The sequence below is a fragment of the Nematolebias whitei genome, chromosome 11 (assembly GCF_014905685.2).
Source record: "Nematolebias whitei isolate Nwh7 chromosome 11, NemWhi1, whole genome shotgun sequence".
In the NCBI taxonomy this organism is placed as follows: domain Eukaryota; kingdom Metazoa; phylum Chordata; class Actinopteri; order Cyprinodontiformes; family Rivulidae; genus Nematolebias; species Nematolebias whitei.
Window position 1 is genome coordinate 13,293,656 of NC_056508.1, and position 21,674 is coordinate 13,315,329.

Genomic DNA, 21,674 nt, shown 5'->3' on the forward strand with positions numbered 1-21,674 from the left:
GTTGAGGGAGTATCAGAGAAACTGAGACGTTTATTTTCTAAACATAACGTCCCAGTGGCTTTTAAACCCCAAAATACATTACGGCAAAGACTGGTTCATCCCAAAGATCCAGTCCCCCGGCACAAACAGAGTAATGTTGTGTATGCTGTTCAGTGTCAGGAGGGTGATCAGTCTTACATCAGGGAAACAAAACAGCCACTGGCCAAAAGGATGGCCCAGCACAGAAGATCAACATCATCAGGCCAGGACTCTGCGGTCTACACTCATCTCCAGGCCAGCGGTCACTCTTTCAGGGATGAAGATGTTCACATCCTGAATAGAGAGGAACCATGGTTTGAGAGAGGAGTAAAGGAGGCCATCTTTGTGAAAAGAAACCGTCCATCATTAAACAGGGGTGGAGGCCTCCGGGTTCAACTGTCCCCCTCTTACAATGCTGTGATTGCTAGTATCACTCAGCCCTCTGTGAGTAGTAAACAGCCATCAGTGTGCTAATGATCCATTGTTAGGCTGATGGTCCTTCTTGAGCATGTGAGCAGCTGGTTTTGGTTGTCAGCAGCAAAACTGGTTGATCCACTCTGAGAAGGTGCTATTTAAGAGACTGAGCTGAATACAGCACCTCAGACTGAGGAAGTCTTTCGGATGAGAGACGAAACGTTTCTAGATTTTTTTGTTGTTTTGCTTTGTTTTTTTGAATGTCCAGAGGACCAGATTTAACTTTTTTAGAATGAACACTAATGTTTCTGTCTGCACATGTTTAGAATTTAATTGTTGGTATTTTTATATTCTCTGTTATTTTTATATCTTGTGATTCCTTGTGTATGTTCCTTTGTACTGAAACTCTGGCACAACAATTTCCTGCGGGATCAGTAAAATTCTATCTTATCTTAATTAAAAAAAAAAACACATTGAAAATTTTGTATAAAATAAATATTAGATTAAAATTTTAAATGCAGCATTTCAGATGTGCTGAATTCTTAGGCCTTCTCTGAAGGCTTTGAAGGCCCAGAGGGTTTCTTACTGGAAAGAATGCATCTACTTTGCCAACAAGCACTCATGGGATTAATATACAAGTTGTTTTAAATGTTTCACACTACTGAACATTTTTTTTTTTTTAACTATAGTGGAATAGATTCCAATTGTTTAAAAAGGACTTTTAACATTTTTCAGATAGCTGAAGAGCAGCAGTTGCTTCTCTAAGGTTGATGCTGATGTCTTTCCTTCTTGGCGATGAGTTAACACACACCTAACGGCTGCAGAGCAGAAAATTGTCAACGTTCCTTCTTTATGGAGATGCTCACATGGATGGTGACGTGTTCTTCATCAGCACCATCTGCCTGCTTCTCTCCAAATCTTATGAAAGTAGCAAAGATGGACGTAGTTGTTCATGCACAGCTTTTCTATTTTGTTTTGTTGGATAAAAAATAACATGGTGTAATCTGTTGTGAGTTTCTGTACACTTAAGGTTAGATTTGAATAATGTTAGGACTGTATGTATAACTTTTTATTATTCTGATGTGTAAAATCCTAAAACTGACGGACAGTGGACAGTTTTTCTTCCTCCCCAGGACTGCTTGTCTTAATATCACAGAAAATAAACTTACCAAACTCAAAAGCAAAAGATGGGGTGCTGACTGACAGAGGTGTGGGTCCAGGCTGAGCAGGAGGAGGTGGGGGGGCAGTTTTGGCTGAAATGATAGTCACACAGTGAAGCCCCTTTTTCTCACCATTAATAAAATGTGGTCATTAGTCGTACTTACGCCTTTGTTTATGTCGAAAAAGTTTCAGGCTCTAGAGAGGGGAGGAAGAATTGAACTTTGTGCTTTAAAACGATCATCAGTTCATGAAGACGGGTGATTTTCGGTTACCTTTGCTCGAGACATGCCCTTCTCGTTGCTTTGGTCGACCTTGTTTCCTGATCTGTCAGTGTTCAGAGAGGGTCTGCGGTTCACATCGTGTTGTTGCACTTGTTGTGCTAATGATCACAGAAACAGAAAGAAGACAAATCACTTCCTGCATTTGAAATCCTGCCCTGATACTGATGCAGAAAAACATTCACCTTAATCTGAAACCTTAAGAAACAACCACAGTTTTGTAGCAGAACCTTGTTTTGTTTATCTGAGAATGTTTTAACAGGATCACCAAGAGGATTAATAAAAGGAGGACTTGTGAGAAAGGCTAGTGTCGAGTGCAGTAAACAGACTCACCACTTCCTCCTTGAGCTGCGACCACAGGAAGCGGAGTGAGCGTCTGAAATGAAGTGAGGGGTTCTGCAGAAAGGAACAGTACACCCACTGAGAACACAAACATTTAAAAATAATGATGAACGAAGAAGAGCAGTGGTGTTTAATTACTGCTTTAACTGCCTCCTCGTGGGAGTTCTCACTCTGTTGCAACAACAAACTACAAAATGATGTTTCACCGCCGATATGGGATAAATATGATGACTATGTGGAAAAACTGCTGGACTGTAAGAAAAAACTAAATTAAGGACTGACCTAACCTAACTCATCGAAATGATCCTACTAACAAGCTCGACTATCGTAACCAGGAGGCGTGCACATTTTCAAGGGCAAAGAAAAGTGCATCAACAAAGCAATGGTTTGAATCGACTGACTTAAATCTGCAACATTTATTCCTTCACTGAGTTTGATGGTCTTAAAACCAAAAAACAATGATACAAAAGATAAAATAAGTTGAAATGCTTCATGACATATTATGAAAATTGGAGTTAATGATGCCGTGACCAAGATATGAAGGTGAAGGCATGATCCAAATAAAGTGTTGTCAAAGAAACGGTTTCCTTTTCTAAAAATATTCACAGTGTGATTAACAACCCAACCTACAATAAGTCACCAACTGTTATTTTCAGTCAGAAGAATCTACACTGAAGCCGTTATTTCATAAAGAACGTGCACAGGGAACATATCTCCAACAAAGTTCTGTCTGTCCAAGACTTGTCAGCTACAGGTGCTTTTATCTCCGGGACAGTTCAGGAGTTTGTTCTCCTGGGTTTGTTACGACTGCAGGAATCCTGAAGTATTATTATTTTTTCCTCAATCGTATTCCAGCAGCTGAAAACAAAATGGACTGTACTTATATAGCACCTTTCTATCTTGTTTCAAGATACTCAAAGCTCTTTTCACTACAATCTGTGTCCTCATTTATTCATTCATACAGCACTCTACTAGATCTCTACAAAGCTAATTGAACAAATCATTCTAAAGAGACTAATCAGAGCTTTAGATCACATTCATACACTGATGGGACACACATCAGAGGCTATGAGGGATTCAGTGTCTTGCCCAGGGACACTTTGACATGTGACTGCTGGTGGATTCAAACCCCCAACTCTCGCATTGGAGGACGACTGCTCTAACCACTCAGCCACAGCCGCCCCTGAACAACTGAACATTTTGTGTCGATCTGCTGGACTGTGTCCTTCAAAATGGTGGGCAAACTGAGCGTCTTCTCAGTTATTTATAATGCTGATGACAGAAAGCTAGAAGAAGTGCTCACCTTGTTTTGAACCTTTAGCTCGAACACTCTGAGGAAGACATCGAGGTGAAAATAAGTTGCCATCTTGAGAAATAGGATCTTGGACTTGTGATGATCACATATAATGAACCCCGTGGAGTTTACAGAAAACCCTCAGCATCAGTTTTATTGGTTTGATTATTACCTTGCTCCGTTTCTTGACAACATCAAGGAACTTCCTGGGCTGAGTGGTGCCGTCCCACTCAGAGGACATGCCGACTCGTGGTGACAGCGTCCATCCTATAGAAGATGGACGTGGAGGACTTCTTGAATGAACTAAAGAATCAGCACAGAACAGCACTTAATAGACAATATACGTAATAATATATATATACTTATAGCTGGACCTTTGTGTTTTCCTTGTACAGAATGACATGCTTACTGTTTTCTGTTGGGAGGGTGACTGGTCCTGGTGTTCCGTCTGAAGTGGACAGTGCAGGATGATCCACAGCTACAGAAATATAATGACATTTATTATTTTTAATTAGGACATAGTTTATAGTGTGTCTTTCAGTGAAAAGAAAAAACTTTCAGTATAAGGAAAAAAAATCAGATTTTTTTTTTTATTTAACAAGTCCTAAGATGAGGCAACTAGAAACTCAGGAGAACAATTTATGGCACACTTGTATAAATTCTGATTTAGCATTTACACTGAAGTGATCCTCTATTTTTTGTTTATTTGACTCTACCTACACATTTGATTGTAATCAGTTAAAAAAAAAAAAAGGTGTTTAACTTTCATAGCTTTCAACACATTCTAAAGATACAACAAGGTTGAGTCAGGTCCTCTGGATGGGTTCTTTTTTGTTGAAATGTTTCTTCGTTTATCCAAAACACTTCTTCAGTCTGAGGAGCTGCAACAAAGTCAGGCGTATAAGCAGCACCTTCTCATTAGAGCTACCATTTCTAACTCGAGCCTTAAGCCCAGCCCGACCCAACCTGAATTTGGGGTTAGTTGGGTCTGTGTCGGGCATTTGATTGCGTCAGCCACGATCCAATTATATGGCAACATGGCATGCCATACAATCACCAACCATACGTGGCCATTTTACCTCGAGCTGACCAACCTTGAAAGAGGTAAAAAGTTCAGTTAAGCTTCAGATGGGACTGTACTGCCAGGAAGTGATGCATCGCTCAAATGGACATTCTGCCGCTGCACTCTGCAGACGTGTGCGGCCGACGACCCAAACAGGTGAGATCCCAAAGCAGCCATGTCAGAGCAGGGTTCGTGTCTGAATAAATCAGAATGCAGGCAGAAGCAGGGATTTAATGCTCTTTGACAGCAATGAAAAGACAAACACCCCATCAACGCAGATCTTCTATCTCTTTTATTCAGCCGTGCGTCCGCTGATCATTAATAATTATATAAGCTGTCAAAACTTAGTTAAAAATGTCGTGGGGTTTTCGGGTTCAGACTTGTAATTACTGTTAATTCGTCAGGTTGTGTGCCATTTGGAAAGGATGTCTACGAGCTGGGGCCAGATCGGATCTAATTTTTTGGGCCCGAATGCAACTTTACTTCTCATAGTGGATCAACCAGTTTGTTGTTCACATCCAGAACTAGCTGCTCACTTGATGAAGGAGGACCATCAGGGACTTAATGACCCATCGTTAGTGTCCCGATGGCTGTTTGCTATTCACAGGGGGCTGAGTGATACTAGCAATCACAGCATTGTAAGAGAGGGACAGTTGAACACGGAGGCCTCCACCACTGTTTAATGATGGACGGTTTCTTTTCACAAAGATGGCCTCCTTTACTCCTCTCTCAAACCATCTTTCTTCTCTATCCAGGATGTGCACATCTTCATCCCTGAAAGAGTGACCGCTGGCCTGGAGATGAGTGTAGACTGCAGAGTCCTGGCCTGATGATGTTGATCTTCTGTGCTGGACCATCCTTTTGGCCAGTGGCTGTTTAGTTTCCCCGATGTAAGACTGATCACCCTCCTGAACAACTCCTGCAACATATGAAATAACCACTGGTCTGGTTCTGGGTTCCTCCTTTTCACCTGATGGCTGACTGGAGTCCTGTTTGGGTTTCTTCTCTGCTTTCAGGAAGGCCCAGTTAGGATATCCACATTCATCCACACTCTTATTATGTGAATAATTAGTTCTGGTTGGCACCAGCAAACTGGATGAAAATGGACCCTTCCATGAAGCTAAACAGTCATGTAAACATGATTGTTAAATTTTTTTATTTTTTTTTAGAAGCGACCGTCTAAATTGAAGTCCAAAACTAACCTGGAGACAATAATGCATGACTGTATAACATCCAGGCTTGATTACAGCAATGCACTCCTTTTTGGAATCAGTCAGATTGTCTCCATTGCACGATTACAACTGGTTCAAAATGCTGGGCCTGATTTTTAACTGGTACATGCAAAAGAGAGCACATTACCCAGTTCTGGCTTCCCTTCACTGGCTCCTGATTCACTTTCGAATTCGGTTCAAAATTATTCTGTATGTTATTAAGTCTCTGAACAGTTTGGCCCCCTCCTATCTCACTGATCTGCTGCAGCCATATGTCCCACAGCGCTCTCTGAGGTCAGCAGACCAGATACTTTTATTGGTTCCAGGCACTCGTTTTAAGCTCAGAGGTGACAGAACCTTCTCTGTTGTAGGAATGAGTTACCACTACATGTCAGGCAGGCTCCCTCTCTCACTGTTTTTAAGTCTTGTTTAAAAACACACCTTTATTCCCTGGCTTTTGACAATGTGTGAGTTGATTTTAACTTGTCCGTATTCTATAATGTTAGTCATTTAGTTATTTTCTTTACCCATTTGGATCTATGTATTTTATCTTGTGTCCTTTGCTTGTTTTGTTGTTGCTGTACAGCACTTTAGTTGGCCTTGTTGCTGTTTTTAAGTGCTTTTTAAATAAAGTGGTATGGTATGGTTGATCCACTATAAAGGAGGTGCTGTTTATAAGACTGAGTTTGTTGCAGCTCCTCAGACTGAAGAAGTCTTTTGGATAAAAGACGAAACGTTTCAACAAAAAGGAACATGTCCAGAGGACCTGACTCAACCTTGTTAGATTTATCTACTTGGATTATTGAACATGCCTCCAGACATCTATCTAAGGTGTATCTTTATTTTAACAAGAGATTTTGTACTGAAACCATCTGACACATAAACTGGTCCAGTTCCAGTTTTTTAATTCCTTCAATCTTTAAACTACACATACATAGAACAGGTATATTTATTTTGTTTTACTTATTATTACTTTGAGTTCTGCAGCCTCACGGTGATCAGACTCCAACCCTCAATAATTCAACAATATAAAACCACCATCTCATATAACCAGTAAGCCTGTGATGTAATTTGTGTCTGTGCTTACATTTTGGATTAAAGGAAAACTTGTAAGGCTGAGCTTTGATTTTTTTGTAGACATAAGTGTTTCAGTGACAGCCAGCCCACAGTGTCTTAAAGGAATAAATCAAGATTTCTCAGTTGTGAACACATCAAGTATTCACTTAATTCAACTAAAGCATCAATGAATGATCCTTTTATCAGTTTTGCTACAATTTCAACTCTTCAGTTGATTCAATACTTCATGTTTTGACCACTTTGCTCAGCCGTCGGCATACAAATGTATGTTGCATATTATGTTCATACTGTATATTCAAAGAACAGTCATCTTGTAGACTGTCAGTCTCGATGCAGAAGAAGTTGTGTGTGAAAAGCTGAACTCCCTAATGATGTATTAATTGTAGAACCAACCTCCTTAGAAGTAACTCAAAGTGGTTTTATGCATTACTTTATTTTTTCTCTTATAAGGCTGTGGTCCATTTTTATTTATAACGGTGTTTCAGCACATTGAGGTTTGTGGGCATTTGATTATTTTCAGAGATCTGCATGTCTTGCCACAACCTTTCAACCTGCTCACAAATTGGGTTCTGGCTCTTTTTTTAAGTTATTTGTCTTTGTTCATGAGAAAACATGGGTCAGGTCAGAGCGCTCAGTTGACTGCTCATTTAACCCTGAAAAACTTGATTTGTACGGTACAGAGTTGATGGTTAACTCAAAGGCATTCAGGTTCTGTTTCTGCAGAACAAACGCAAACCTTCATTCAGCTCCACTTTACATGGCCATAGATGGATGTGTCGTTTCCTGCCTGAATCACCTCAGTACCAACACTAAAGTTAGACGAGCTCATCTTCCAGACGAGTGAACTTACTTTGAGGAAGTTGTGGAGGGTTGTGTTGGTCCAGAGCGGCACTGAATGTTTGAACAGTTGAAGATGGAGCTGATGCTGGGTCTGTTTGCACTGATGGTGCTGGAGAGATGAGGAAATACAGTACTGGTTAAAAAAACATCCAAGATGATCTCATAATTTATGGCGTTTGTTATAAACATAATAGTAATGGGCAACTGTGAGATTAATAAAAGTTCAAATGTGTAATCATCTTTTGTTTGTCACCCCCCCCCCCCCCCCCCAAAAAAAAAAAAAACCCCAACAAAAAACAATAATTAAAGCATTCTTTAGCTTTGTTATCAACCAACTTTTCTGCAATATCTTACCTGACGAAATCATCTCTGCTCTCACAGTCTGCAGGAAAAGCAAATAGTATTCCTCTTTAGAAACAATATATTTGTGTATTTAACATTAGCCAATAAAGTTTAAATTTACCCCAAGAAGGGCTTGGATCATTTGTTAAACACAAAGACTTCATGTTAGCTCTCGAACAAATGAAGAAACTACAGCTCATCTTTGTGAATCAGCATTTCTACATATGACGTCATTTTATTCCATCGTCTGTTGAATTCCAAACACAAGCAACACCTGATGAGGTGATCACCTGAAAACATCTGGAATGTCAGATAAATGGTCACAAGCCATTAAACAGCTGAACTGATTGAACTTCTGCTTCAGGAGTGGCAAAACGTCACTTAAGATTCATGAGGAAGACCAACCGAGAGTCTCCAAGACTAGTGGTGGGATTAAAAAGTCATGGTTATTGCATCAAATGTTACTTTCTGATCTCTTCCTAAGGTAATTAATAAAAAATAAAATAAAATTAAATTAAATATTATGGAATATAATAATTAAAATTAATATAACCTTGTTTCTATAATAAACTTTAGACCTGCAACACTGGACATTTTCCTGTTTTTCTGACCATTTGTCATGTTACGAAGATAAATGTTATTTGAAATTTGTAAGAATAGATGTCAGTAGGTTATAAAGTAAAAGAAATATTCATATTCCTCAAACACATGGGTCTACATACAAATAGTAAAATATGATCAAATCAGAAAAACAGCTCTTTCTGCAGAGGTCTCCTAATTTGTTCCAGAGACGTATACGTTTCCCTAATCGTCCCTGACTCGCAGGACATTGAGTGCCCGACAGTGAGAAGACTTACTTGGTTTCTCACAAAACCTTTTTCTTTCTGAAATGTGACTTCTGGCGTTGAGCTTCCAGACCATTCTGAAAATATTCCTATTCCGTTAAAGGGCACCTCCGTTAGGATCTCTCGCTGCTTCTCTACAGGAACTGCAAACCAACAATACTCTACTTAAAATTAAACATTTAAACAAAATAGCACCAATTTCCATTTTTGTGTTTAATATTTAGAAAATTACCAGGTTCCACGGCTAACTCAAATGATTCCGGGGTCCTCTCTGGAAGTGGGGGGGTATGCGAGTTGAAGCTTCCTAGCAGCATGGTAGTAGTGGATCAGATTTGTTAATCCAAGCCAAAGATTTACTCCACTTTTAAAGGAAACAGGACACCTGATGCCCTGAAGCAAAATGTTCTTACCTTCCTGTTCCTCGCCATCGTCAGCTGCAGTGCTGGGTGGTGAGATAACGGATAGCTGATCACACAGACCTGAGAGCTCTGGTGGACAAGATCAAAATCTGTTTTACCACAGTTCACCAGTATACACACTTCACATGAGCTTTCTTTGATCAGAGGATTTTTAGGGCTCTGACCTGGATCCACAGCCAGGACGAAGGATTCAGGGGTCCGTTCAGGTAGAGGAGGAGGAACTTCATCATCAGTTAGAACTTCAGAAAGTACAAGCAAAACACACACAACCTTAAAAATCAGCCTCTGGCGCTGTTTACTGTGAGGCTGCTCAAACAGTCTCGTTTACCTGAGGCGGGAGAACTTGGCCTCATAATCTGATCATCCAGAAACAGTGAGGGTGCACTGAAGACAGGGCTGTGGATCCATTTGACCTCTTCTGTTGGTGCCTCCTCTGATGATGGGGAGCTTAAAACTTCCTCAAAATAAGGGTCTTCCACCATCTGACAAAAAGCCTCTGGTGCAGGCAGCAGAGAAACAGTGTCCAGTAATGGGAAGTCACTGCTGTCCTCTGCAGATGCTGTTTGGATGCTCTGAAGCAGTAAGTTATTGGGCTTCTCATTCAGGTTCTTGCTGGCATCAGAAAGGGTCTGGAATGGCTGATACTGTTGCTGTCCACATAGCATGTCCACAGCATCAAAGTCTTCTAGATTTCCCAAAGCAGAAGCCAAGGGAGCGTGGTAATGTAGGAAAACATCACTTTTCTCATCGAGCAAGTGCAGGTGTTCTGTCGTGAAATGAAACTCCTCACTATGGTCAGAGAAGTCATCTTCAGTCATCTCAGCGACAGCAGATGGAACCGCAGATCCCTGACCAGATCAAAACGCAGCGAGTTAAAACAAGATTTAATAATAAAAAATTAAAAAAAACTGCCTAAAACATCTCACAAGCTGATAATCAGCCAATCAGATGTACTGAGTTAGCAGCACCAGGCTAGCACGTATCATTCTAATTCAGGGCTGGGCCACATCGCTTCTCTACAGGTCCAAGTCAAGATGTTTAAATCAATGGAAGGGCCACATGGAGAATTGGAATATAACTTTTCTTTAAGACCGATAATCTGAATAACTTTTTTTAGGCATTTTCTTATTGTATCATAGTTGGCATGCTTGATTAAAAAAAAGTATGTCACCCCCCACCCCCCCATTCAAAAATGTGTTGTACAAAAATTGGACTTTATTTTTAACATAAGACGTTTCCCTCCTCATCCGAGGAGCTTTCTCAATTCAAAGAGCAGTGAGTGAGGGGTTCAGGTTATAATCTGAGTGAGATAAAATACACATACATATGTAGATTGACAAATCACACCTCACACCTTAACAGTAGGGGTTTCTTAAGGTCTTTGTTGCTCTAATTCACAGATGAGACCCCTCTGTTCCCATCAGCTGTGAAAATTGAATTAGAGTAACAAAGACCTTAAGAAACCCCTACTGTTAAGGTGTGAGGTGTGACTTGTCAATCTGCATGTGTGTATCTTACACACAGTCTTGTAACCTGAACCCCTCACTCACTGCTCTTGGAACTGAGAAAGCTCCTTGGATGAGGAGCAAAACGTCTGTTAAAAATAAAGTCCAGTTGTTTTTGTATTGAACATTTTTGAATTTATAATGTCCTGGATGACTGAGAAACTTCACCAACATATGCCCCCCCCCCCCCACACACACACACACACACTCTTTAGGAAATTATCTCTTATGACAACACATTTGTTAGCTTAAATATGCAATAAATAAATAAAATAAATAACATTTGCTCTTTTGAGTCTTTAAGATTCAGTCTAGTTCTGGAAACACAACTTAAAAAATGTTCAGCATTTCTTATTCCAAAGGTTTTTGACGAGTTTGTCTAAGATGTTTCATTTAAACTTCCTTAAGATTCATAGACTGAATGCAGGTTTTCATCAACTTTTTAAAAAGTGGTTTTCTTTTCAGGGTGGCACAATGGTGCAGTTCGTAGAGCTTCCACCTCTCAGTGAGAAGGTCACGGGATCAAATCCCTGCCAGGGGTTCATTCTGTGTGAGTTTGCATGTTCTCTCCTTGCTGTGTGGGTTTTCTCCAGGTACGCCAGTTTCCTCCCACAGACCAAAAACATGCATGTTAGACTGATTAATAACTAAATTATTTATAGGTGTGAGTGAGAGAGTGAATGGTTGGTTGTCTCGTTTGTCTCCATGTGTCCCTGTGATGTACTGGAGACCTGTCCAGGGTGTCCCCCGCCTCTCACACAGAGGACATTGTCACCAGTGTCCCTGGTGAGCCAAAAAGGAAGAAGAGGATAAAGATGATGGATGGTTTTCTTTTCAATTTAGGATATAGGGGGTCAAATGTAGATCGTCTAAGGATTTGATCTGATCTTCTGTACAGGTCCTTCTCAAAAAATTAGCATATTGTGATAAAGGTCATTATTTTTCATAATGTAATGATAAAAATGAAACTTTCATATATTTCAGATTCATTGCACACCAACTGAAATATTTCAGGTCTTTAATTGTTTTAATACTGATGATTATGGCATACAGCTCATGAAAACCCAAAATGCCTGTCCCAAGAAATTAGCATATCATGAAAAGGTTCTCTAAACAAGCTATTAACCTAACCATCTGAATCAACGACGTAACTCTAAACACCTGCAAAAGATTCCTGAGGCTTTTAAAAACTCCCAGCCTTGTTCATTACTCAAAACCGCAATCATGGGTAAGACTGCCGACCTGACTGCTGTCCAGAAGGCCATCATTGACACCCTCAAGCAAGAGGGTAAGACACAGAAAGAAATTGCTGAACGAATAGGCTGTTCCCAGAGTGCTGTATCAAGGCACCTCAGTGGGAAGTCTGCGGGAAGGGAAAAGTGTGGCAGAAAACGCTGCACAACAAGAAGAGGTGACCGGACCCTGAGGAGGATTGTGGAGAAGGGCCGATTCCAGACCTTGGGGGACCAGCGGAAGCAGTGGACTGAGTCTGGAGTAGAAACATCCAGAGCCACCATGCACAGGCGTGTGCAGGAAATGGGCTACAGGTGCCGCATTCCCCAGGTCAAGCCACTTTTGAACCAGAAACAGCGGCAGAAGCGCCTGACCTGGGCTACAGAGAAGCAGCACTGGACTGTTGCTCAGTGGTCCAAAGTACTTTTTTCGGATGAAAGCAAATTTTGCATGTCATTCGGAAATCAAGGTGCCAGAGTCTGGAGGAAGACTGGGGAGAAGGAAATGCCAAAATGCCAGAAGTCCAGTGTGAAGCACCCACAGTCAGTGATGGTCTGGGGTGCCATGTCAGCTGCTGGTGTTGGTCCACTGTGTTTTATCAAGGGCAGGGTCAATGCAGCTAGCTATCAGGAGATTTTGGAGCACTTCATGCTTCCATCTGCTGAAAAGCTTTATGGAGATGAAGATTTCATTTTTCAGCACGACCTGGCACCTGCTCACAGTGCCAAAACCACTGGTAAATGGTTTACTGACCATGGTATTACTGTGCTCAATTGGCCTGCCAACTCTCCTGACCTGAACCCCATAGAGAACCTGTGGGATATTGTGAAGAGAAAGTTGAGAGATGCAAGACCCAACACTCTGGATGAGCTTAAGGCCGCTATCGAAGCATCCTGGGCCTCCATAACACCTCAGCAGTGCCACAGGCTGATTGCCTCCATGCCACGCCGCATTGAAGCAGTCATTCATGCAAAAGGATTCCCGACCAAGTATTGAGTGCATAACTGAACATGATTATTTTAAGGTTGGTGTTTTTTGTATTAAAAACACTTGTCATTCATTGATGGGATGAAATATGCTATTTTTTTGGGACAGGCATTTTGGGTTTTCATGAGCTGTATGCCATAATCATCAGTATTAAAACAATTAAAGACCTGAAATATTTCAGTTGGTGTGCAATGAATCTGAAATATATGAAAGTTTCATTTTTATCATTACATTATGGAAAATAATGACCTTTATCACAATATGCTAATTTTTTTAGAAGGACCTGTATATGCTAAGGAGCTTTAATGCAAGCAAAATTACTTTGCAGTTTGTGTACAAGTCACTGGTTGAAAGTGTTGTTTCCTTTAATATTGTCTCATGGTATGGGAACTGGGCAGTACAACTGGGTGGCGCAACTGGTAGAGCTGCTGCCTCTCAGCGAGCAGGTCCCTGGTTCAAATCCCGGTCCGGGAGCCTTTCTGGGTGGAGTTTGCATGTTCTCTCCGTGCATGCGTGGGTTTCCTCCGGGTACTCCGGTTTCCTCCCACAGACCAAAAACATGCATGTTAGGCTGATTGGTAACTCTAAATTGTCCCTAGGTGAGAGTGAGAGAGTGAATGGTTGTTTGTCTTGTTTGTCTCTGTGTGGCCATGTGATGGACTTGCGACTTGTCCAGGGTGTACCCCGCCCCTCCCCTCGCACTGTGATTGCTGGACATGGGCACCGGCGACCCCTGTGACCCAAAATGGACGAAGCGGGTAAAAGACAATGGATGGATGGATGGATGAATGTTGCATGATAGTACATTGTGGTTTGTTATGTCCGATACATGAAATATTTTATATTTTTATTTTTACACAACAGTCTTGCCATAAATGACTGTATCTTTACAGATCCATCCATTATCATTACTCATTTCTTCTTTCTGGGTCAAGGGGAACTGGTGTCAATCTTTAGCTGTCACTGTGCAAAGGTGGGGGATAACCTGGACAGTTGCATGTCCATCACAGGGACACAGAGATGATCAGGAAAAAACATACACACACCTATAAAAGAAATTGGAGTTATCAATGAACCTATCATACGTGTTTTTAGTCTTTGGGAGGAAAACGGTTAATCCGGAGAAAACTCACACATACTGTACTTGGAGAGAACATGCAAACTCTAGAAGGGTCAGACAGCGATTCTGCAACCTTCTCACCGAGAGCCGTCAGCTCTAACCACCTTGCAGCCCAAATAAGACAAATTGTTGAAAAAAATCATTCATCCATCTTTTCATCCTTTATCATCCACTTGTTCCAAAGTCGGGTCGCAGGAGCAGCAGCTTGAGCAGGGAGGCCCAGACATCTCTTTCCACAGCCACCTCTTCCAGCTCTTTTGGGAGGATTCCAAGGTGTTCCCAAGGCAAACAAGAGACAGTCTCTTCAGCATGTCCTGAGTCTTCCCTGGAGTCTCCTCCCAGTCTGACATGCCCAAAGCACCTTCATAGGGAGGCACCCAGGGAGCATTCTTACCATATGCCTGAACCACCTCAACTAACTCCTCTCGATGTGGAGGAGCAGCGGTTCTACTCTGAGTCTCTCCCTGATAACTGAACTTCTCACCCTGTCTCTAAGGGAGAGTCCAGCTACCCTGCAGAGGAAACTCATTTCAACCACCTGTATCCACGATCTCATTCTGGGTCACTACCATAGTTGAGGGTAGGAATGTAGACTGACTGCTAAACAGAGAGCTTTGTCTTACAGCTTAGCTTCCTCTTCACCACAACGGACCGGCACAGACTATGCAATACTGCAGATGCTGCACAAATCCATCTGTCAATCTCATGCTCCATTCTTCTCTGACTTGTGAACAAAACCCTGAGATACTTGAACTCCTCCACTTGAAGCAGAACCTCACCCTCGACCTGAAGAGAAAAATCCGCCCTTTTCCGGTTGAGAATCATGGCCTCAGATTTGGAGGTGCTGATTCTCATCCCAGCTGCTTCACACTCGGCTGCAAACCACTCCAGTGAGAGCTGAAGATCACTGCACGATGACGCCAACAGGACCACATCATCTGCAAAGCGCAGAGATGGCATCCTGAGGCCACCGAAACGGAAACCCTCCACCCCCTGGCTGCACTGAGAAATTCTGTCCATAAAAGTTATGAACAGAATCTGTGACAACAGGCAGCCCTGGTGGAGTCCAACTCCAACCATGAAGGGGTCCGACTTGCTACAGACAATGCAAACACTCTGCCACCGCTTGTATAGGGACCGAACAGCCCGTAATAACGGGCCCCCAATCCCATACTCATTGAGCACGCCCCCACAGTGTGCCTTGAGGAACATGGTTGAAAACATTCTCCAAGTCTACAAAACACGTAGACTGGATGGGCAAACCCCGTGACCCCTCGAGGACCCTAGTGATGATGAAGATCTGGTCCAGTGTTCCACAATCAGGATAGAACTCGCATTAATCATCCTGGATCTGAGGTTTGACCAACGATCTGACTCACTTCTCCAGTACATAGACCTTACCAGGGAGGGAGGCTAAAGAGAGTGATGCCCCTGTAATTGGAGCACACACCCCACCCCCAGTCTGCCAATCCAGTGGCCCTGCCCCCTATGTCCATGCAATGTTGTACAGGCGTGTGAACCAACATAGCCCCACAACACTCGGATCCTTAAGGAAATCAGGGTGAATCTCATCCACCCACAGAGGCCTGCTTCCTAGGAGCTTTTTAACTACCTCAGCAACCTCAGCCACGGAAATAAATCATCCTATCGTAAATATTTTGCATCAAAACAAGCAATAGTTACTCACACAGCCCTGTTGAATCAGCCTGTCTGCTGATTTTCCACAGATCATATGACTGTCTTCTATTTTTATTTTACTGACACCACAAAGAGAAGGCTGTCATGGCAGCTGAGCCTGTTTCAGTCAAAGGATTGTTGTTTTCACCTGCTGTTGTTGTGGCACTTAAAGAGGTACAAAAACCAGCTGAAATGTCAAATCACCATTTAAACAGGTTAATTTTCTATGAGCCCCTCCAAACAAATAAAACTTAATACACAGTTGGCTTCTCACGGAGCTCTTGATATTGTTGCCTCTGACTAAGACACAGAAGAACAAACACTGCAAAAAAAAAAAATCAATGGGCTGGTTTAGATCATTTGTGCCCCTTGTACAGAAATGAATTACATGCTTAATCTATTGCACATTTTTTTCCTGTATTCAACACAAAGTAAATGTTTTCAAATTAAATATTAAAGTTGGTCTTGCTGGCTGATTGAACTTTGTTGCCAGCTGTGAAGCATGGCAGTGGCTCTATAATGATCTGGACCTGTGTTGGAGTTTATTCCAGTAGTATACCAAGAGAAGAGGAATCAAAAAGATTGAAAGATTCTGGTTTTAAGCATACTTAGATGTACAATGAGCTGCACAGAGGGGGTTTGATGAGTCCTTACAGCTGTTTAACCTAGAAACCATAAGTCTGTTGACAGCTATAGATGGCGAAAAATATTCCAAACAACAAATGCCAAAAGTTAGATGTAAAAAAAATCTACAGTTTCTCCGCTAATAAATAAGAATAAATAAACCTATATGAGTTGCATTACTTGCCAAAACAAGTGTTTCATCAGGCAAAGCACCCAAAAATGTTGTGCCGGTGTTCAACTTTTCTGCTTTGTTTTATCAGCTGTTTGTCTTTTTATTAAACAAATTACAATAAAATAAAATAGAAAAAGTTTAGTCCTAAACCTTCCCATGCATGTTTTCCAGTTTCAACTCTGGCTAATTCACGTGTGTGCTGTAGTAGTGACTCACCTCCTGTGGGCTGTTTTGGGGCTCCATGGATCGCAGATATCTGTGGAAGAGTCCTGTCACTGTTCTGTAGACGAGCAGATATTGTTCCTGGGATTAAACGACAAAAACCTGCTCTGTTAGGAGCCATGGCTCTGGGGCATGATGCACAAAAACAAAACAATAAAACACACAAAAAGATGCTGGAGAGAGGTGGACAAACTCAAAATCTTGTTCTGCTTGTTGGGAAACTTGCATCTGATTACTGTAGTTACCTTAGTTTGAACCACGGAGGGCCTCTGGGTTCTCATGTCCTGAACTAAGTTGTAGATATTGAAATTCAAGGAGATCATCTATGAACAGGAACATACAATACACAAGATGTTAAAACAGCTATATTTAATCAATTTAATGCCTGATGGGCACAGACAGACAGAATGGCTCACATGTTTCCTGAGGAGGTTCCACGTGTAATCGATGACGATCAGAGCTCCTGTTCTCCCACAGCCGGCACTACAAGGTTCAAGGTTCTTTATGATCATTCACATCACATGAGGTACAGAGGTGGAACAAAATTGTGTACTCAAGGTCCCAGTTACACCCAAAAATAGCAAAAGTATAAAAAAGAAACAGTATACAAGGGTCCAACATTTTTCAGTCAGGTCATCTGGACAGTTTCTTTTTTTTTGTGCTGAAAAGTTTCGCCTTCAATCCAGAAGGCTTCATCAGTCAAGGAAACAACAACAAAATTGATTCTTCCCCAAACAGCTTACTTCAAAGTGGAACAAACCAGTTTTGTTTGTAATAAGATGGTCTCTTTGGAGTGGGGGCGTACATCGCTGGTTCAAGCCCTGGTACGACAACATCAAAAATGTGGGTGGGGTAGGTGAAGCACCCACACCTGCCCCCACCCTCGTTCGTCCCACTCTGGGCCCTTGAGCAAGGCCCTTAACCCCCACCATCTGCTCCTCCGGGAGTCCTAGATAGCAGCTCTCTGCTCCACACAGAGGGCTGTGGTAGCTCGGTGGTCTGTGGTTGAGACACACACATACAAACCAGATTCCAAAAAAGTTGGGACACTAAACAAATTGTGAATAAAAACTGAATGCAATGATGAGGAGATGGCAAATGTCAATATTTTAGTCGTAATATAACATAGATGACAGATCAAAAGTTTAATCTGAGTAAATGTAACATTTTAAAGGAAAAATATGTTGATTCAAAATTTCAGTGTCAACAAATCCCAAAAAAGTTGGGACAAGTAGCAATAAGTGGCTGGAAAAAGGAAATTGAGCATATAACGAACAGCTGGAAGACCAATTAACACTAATTAGGTCAATTGACAACATGATTGGGTATAAAAAGAGCTTCTCAGAGTGTCAGTGTCTCTCAGAAGCCAAGATGGTAATAGGATCACCAATTCCACCATTGTTGCGCAGAAAGATAGTGCAGCAATACCAGAATGGTGTTACCCAGCGTAAAATAGCAAAGACTTAAGTTATCATCATCAATCGTGCATAACATCATCAAAAGATTCAGAGAATCTGGAACAATCGCTGTGCGTAAGGGTCAAGGCTGTAAAACTCTACTGGATGCTCGTGATCTCCGGGCCCTTAAACGCCACTGCACCTCAAACAGGAATGCCACTGTCAAGGAAATAACAGAATGGGCTCAGGAATACTTCCAGAAAGCATTGTCAGTGAACACAATCCACAGTGCCATCTGCCGTTGCCAGCTGAAACTCTACAGTGCAAAGAGGAAGCCATTTCTAAGCAAGCTCCACAAGCTCACTCGTTTGCACTGGACCAGGGGTCATTTAAAATGGAGTGTGGCAAAATGGAAGACTGTTCTGTGGTCAGATGAGTCACGATTTGAAGTTCTTTATGGAACACTGGGACGCCATGTCATCCGGACCAGAGAGGACAAGGATAGCCCAAGTTGTTATCAACGCTCTGTTCAGAAGCCTGCATCACTGATGGTATGGGGTTGCATGAGCGCTTGTAGCATGGGCAGCTTGCGTGTCTGGAAAGGCACCATTAATGCCGAGAACTATGTTCAGGTTCTAGAACAACATATCCTCCCATCTAGACGTCATCTCTTTCAGGGAAGACCCTGCATTTTTCAACACGATAATGCCAGACCACATTCTGCAGCAATCACAGCATCATGGCTACGTAGGAGAAGGATCTGGGTACTGAAATGGCCAGCCTGCAGTCCAGATGTTTCACCTATAGAACATTTGGCGCATCATAAAGAGGAAGGTGTGACAAAGAAGGCCCAAGACGATTGAACAGTTAGAGGTCTGTATTAGACATGAATGGGAGAGCATTCCTATTTCTAAACTTGAGAAACTGGTCTCCTCTGCCCCAGACGTCTGTTGAGTGTTGTAAGAAGAAGGGGGGATGCCACACAGTGGTAAAAATGGACTTGTCCCAACTTTTTTGAGATTTGTTGACGCCATGAAATTTGGAAACAACAGATTTTTCCCTTAAAATGATACATTCTCTCAGTTTAAACTTTTGATCTGTGATTTGTGCTCTATTCTGAATAAAATATTAGATGTTGGCACCTCCACATCATTGCATTCAGTTTTTATTCACAATTTGTTTAGTGTTCCAATATTTTTGGAATTTTTTTTGTTTTTGGTCTGTGGGAGGAAACTGGAGTACCTGGAGAAAACCCACGCATGGACAGAGAGAACATGTAAACTCCACCCAGAAAGGCCCCCTGCCAGGATTCAATCCGGCGATCTTCTCACTGAGTAGAAACAGTTCTTCTAACCGAACCAACTGCTAAGAATCTTTTACCAAAAAAAAAAAAACTTGCTTCAACATTGATGCAATAAACAAGAAATTCATAAAATCACTATTAAATAAAAGAAAAATGAAACGCTGTTTTATCCTGATGCATGCTCAATAATCCAGGTAGAAAAATTCAAACACTGTTTTGTACAGATTGTATTTTCAAACCCAACACTGACTGAGCGTGCAGCTTTCTTTGCACACAGATGGAGACTTAGTATCACTCGCTGTCATTTTCCAGTAAATGACAAAATGTCATTGTTAACATCATGTAATGTTATGTGGAAAAACTCTGGGGAAAGCCCTCACACACACACACACACTTTTGCCACCTACACACATTTCCTGTCAGACAGAAATGGAGGAGGGGCTTCACATCTGATGGAGCAGACATGTATCCACTGCATCACGTTTGACAGGTTGCTTTTTTGTTATTAGATTCTGCCGTTCTTCTGCATTTCCTTTCCGTCACCCGTTTTGTTTTTTCATGATCATGGTTCCTCAGCTCCTTTGATCACCCATTTACCTCCCAGATGTTCTTATACAGCATTCACCCATTACAGCGTATATGAGCTCTTTGCTTTTGCTCAGTTCTCATCAGCTCTTTAAAATGTGTTACTCTTCTTGTTTTGCTTCTGCTTTGATTTTAGGTTTACTTGTGCTCCTGGTCTGTTTACTATTTGTTGTCACTATTCAGTTTTAGATTTATGTGTCTGTCACTTTGAATGCTCTACATACTAATTTTTATATAAATAGGCCTCATAGCTTGTTACTTATCCTTACAAAATATTTTTCTACCTGTCACTAATCAAGCTCCATAAAAATACTCACAATTATTATCCGTTATTAATTATCATATGTTAAAATGTCATTGCACTTGTAACTAACCGTCTTTGAGTAATAAGTCAAATTGTGAACAGACAACAAAGCTAATTAATTTTCCTTTAAATGAAGCTACCAAAAAGTAATCTCTGGTTGGACATCCAAAACTGCTTAAGTTATGGAGTCAAACTCATTCAACATGGTTGCCACAGCTCAGCAACCACAAAAATAACTACAACCTAGCCCATTTGACAAATATTAAACTTAAAACTGATGTGCTAAATGGAATGTGAATGACTGGATAGTGGTGGAATCAAACCCCCAACTCTCCTATTGAACGAAGACTGCTCTGACCAATCAGCCACAGCTGGCCCATGTGGTAGTAACCGAGACTGACCCATAACACATACTCTGAACACTGACTGATCAAGCAAGATCTGTTTGTTGAATTCTGCCATCAACTACTGGTCAATTTTATCTCACTTTAATGAAACGTTCAGAAAACAATCACTGGGAAAAAAGCCAATACTGATTAAGTTTTGAGTCAACTCAGTTCAAGATGGCTGCCACAGCTGACGTATGAAACATAAAAATACCTTTAGCTCAATCAGTTTTACAGATACTGAGCTATAAGATGGTGCAGCTGGGCGTCACTGACAGTACATACTGTAAGTGCTGCAGATAGAGTGAAATCTTTGCTTTAAAATTTTAGCATTAACTATTGGAGTCAATCTCATTTGCTAGCAAAAAAAATTCATGAACCACTATGCAGATTTGAATGAAATGTTTTGAAAAGTAGTTACTTTATGCAAATAACTGTGGAGTCCCGCCATTTAACAGCTATAAAAAAATCAACCTTAGCCAATATAAAAATGGATAGTGTGGTAAATTTGACAGATATTGAGCTAAATTTTGGTGTGGAGGTAGCGGAGTCATCCATAACACATACTCGGACTTCAACAAAGTTCAGTCAGGTCATCTGCAGGTTTTTTATTTTTATTTTTTGAGACGCTTTGTCCTTCATCCATAGGGCTTCATCAGTCCAAGGAGCCACAACAAACTCAGTCCAACAAGCAGCACACGCACATAGTGGACCAACCAGTTTGATGGTGATAAAATTATTTTTGGGGCTCGCCCTCTCCCCCGTCGACTCCTCTGAGGCAGCCATAGCCAAAGTGGTTCAAAACATCAAAGTTCATGCTCAGTAATCCGTAATAATCTAATGTTTTGTCCTTCA

At 41.4% G+C, this 21,674-nt stretch overlaps 1 protein-coding gene across 1 annotated transcript in view; it reads right to left on the reverse strand.

Annotated features, from left to right (window-relative positions):
- The window catches only part of ptpn22 (protein tyrosine phosphatase non-receptor type 22), a 63,771-nt gene that overhangs the window by 3,655 nt on the left and 38,442 nt on the right, over nt 1–21,674 (reverse strand). The window contains exons 10-26 of the mRNA XM_037683807.1: nt 17,261–17,327; nt 17,090–17,167; nt 16,839–16,925; nt 9,633–10,152; nt 9,469–9,543; nt 9,296–9,373; nt 9,118–9,189; nt 8,898–9,028; nt 8,053–8,080; nt 7,709–7,807; nt 3,917–3,985; nt 3,680–3,810; nt 3,517–3,544; nt 2,205–2,267; nt 1,866–1,972; nt 1,758–1,788; nt 1,602–1,685 (exon numbers count right to left, since the gene is read on the reverse strand). Coding sequence (XP_037539735.1) covers nt 1,602–1,685; nt 1,758–1,788; nt 1,866–1,972; nt 2,205–2,267; nt 3,517–3,544; nt 3,680–3,810; nt 3,917–3,985; nt 7,709–7,807; nt 8,053–8,080; nt 8,898–9,028; nt 9,118–9,189; nt 9,296–9,373; nt 9,469–9,543; nt 9,633–10,152; nt 16,839–16,925; nt 17,090–17,167; nt 17,261–17,327 — 1,748 coding nt within the window. The remainder of the gene's footprint in view (nt 1–1,601; nt 1,686–1,757; nt 1,789–1,865; nt 1,973–2,204; nt 2,268–3,516; nt 3,545–3,679; nt 3,811–3,916; nt 3,986–7,708; nt 7,808–8,052; nt 8,081–8,897; nt 9,029–9,117; nt 9,190–9,295; nt 9,374–9,468; nt 9,544–9,632; nt 10,153–16,838; nt 16,926–17,089; nt 17,168–17,260; nt 17,328–21,674) is intronic.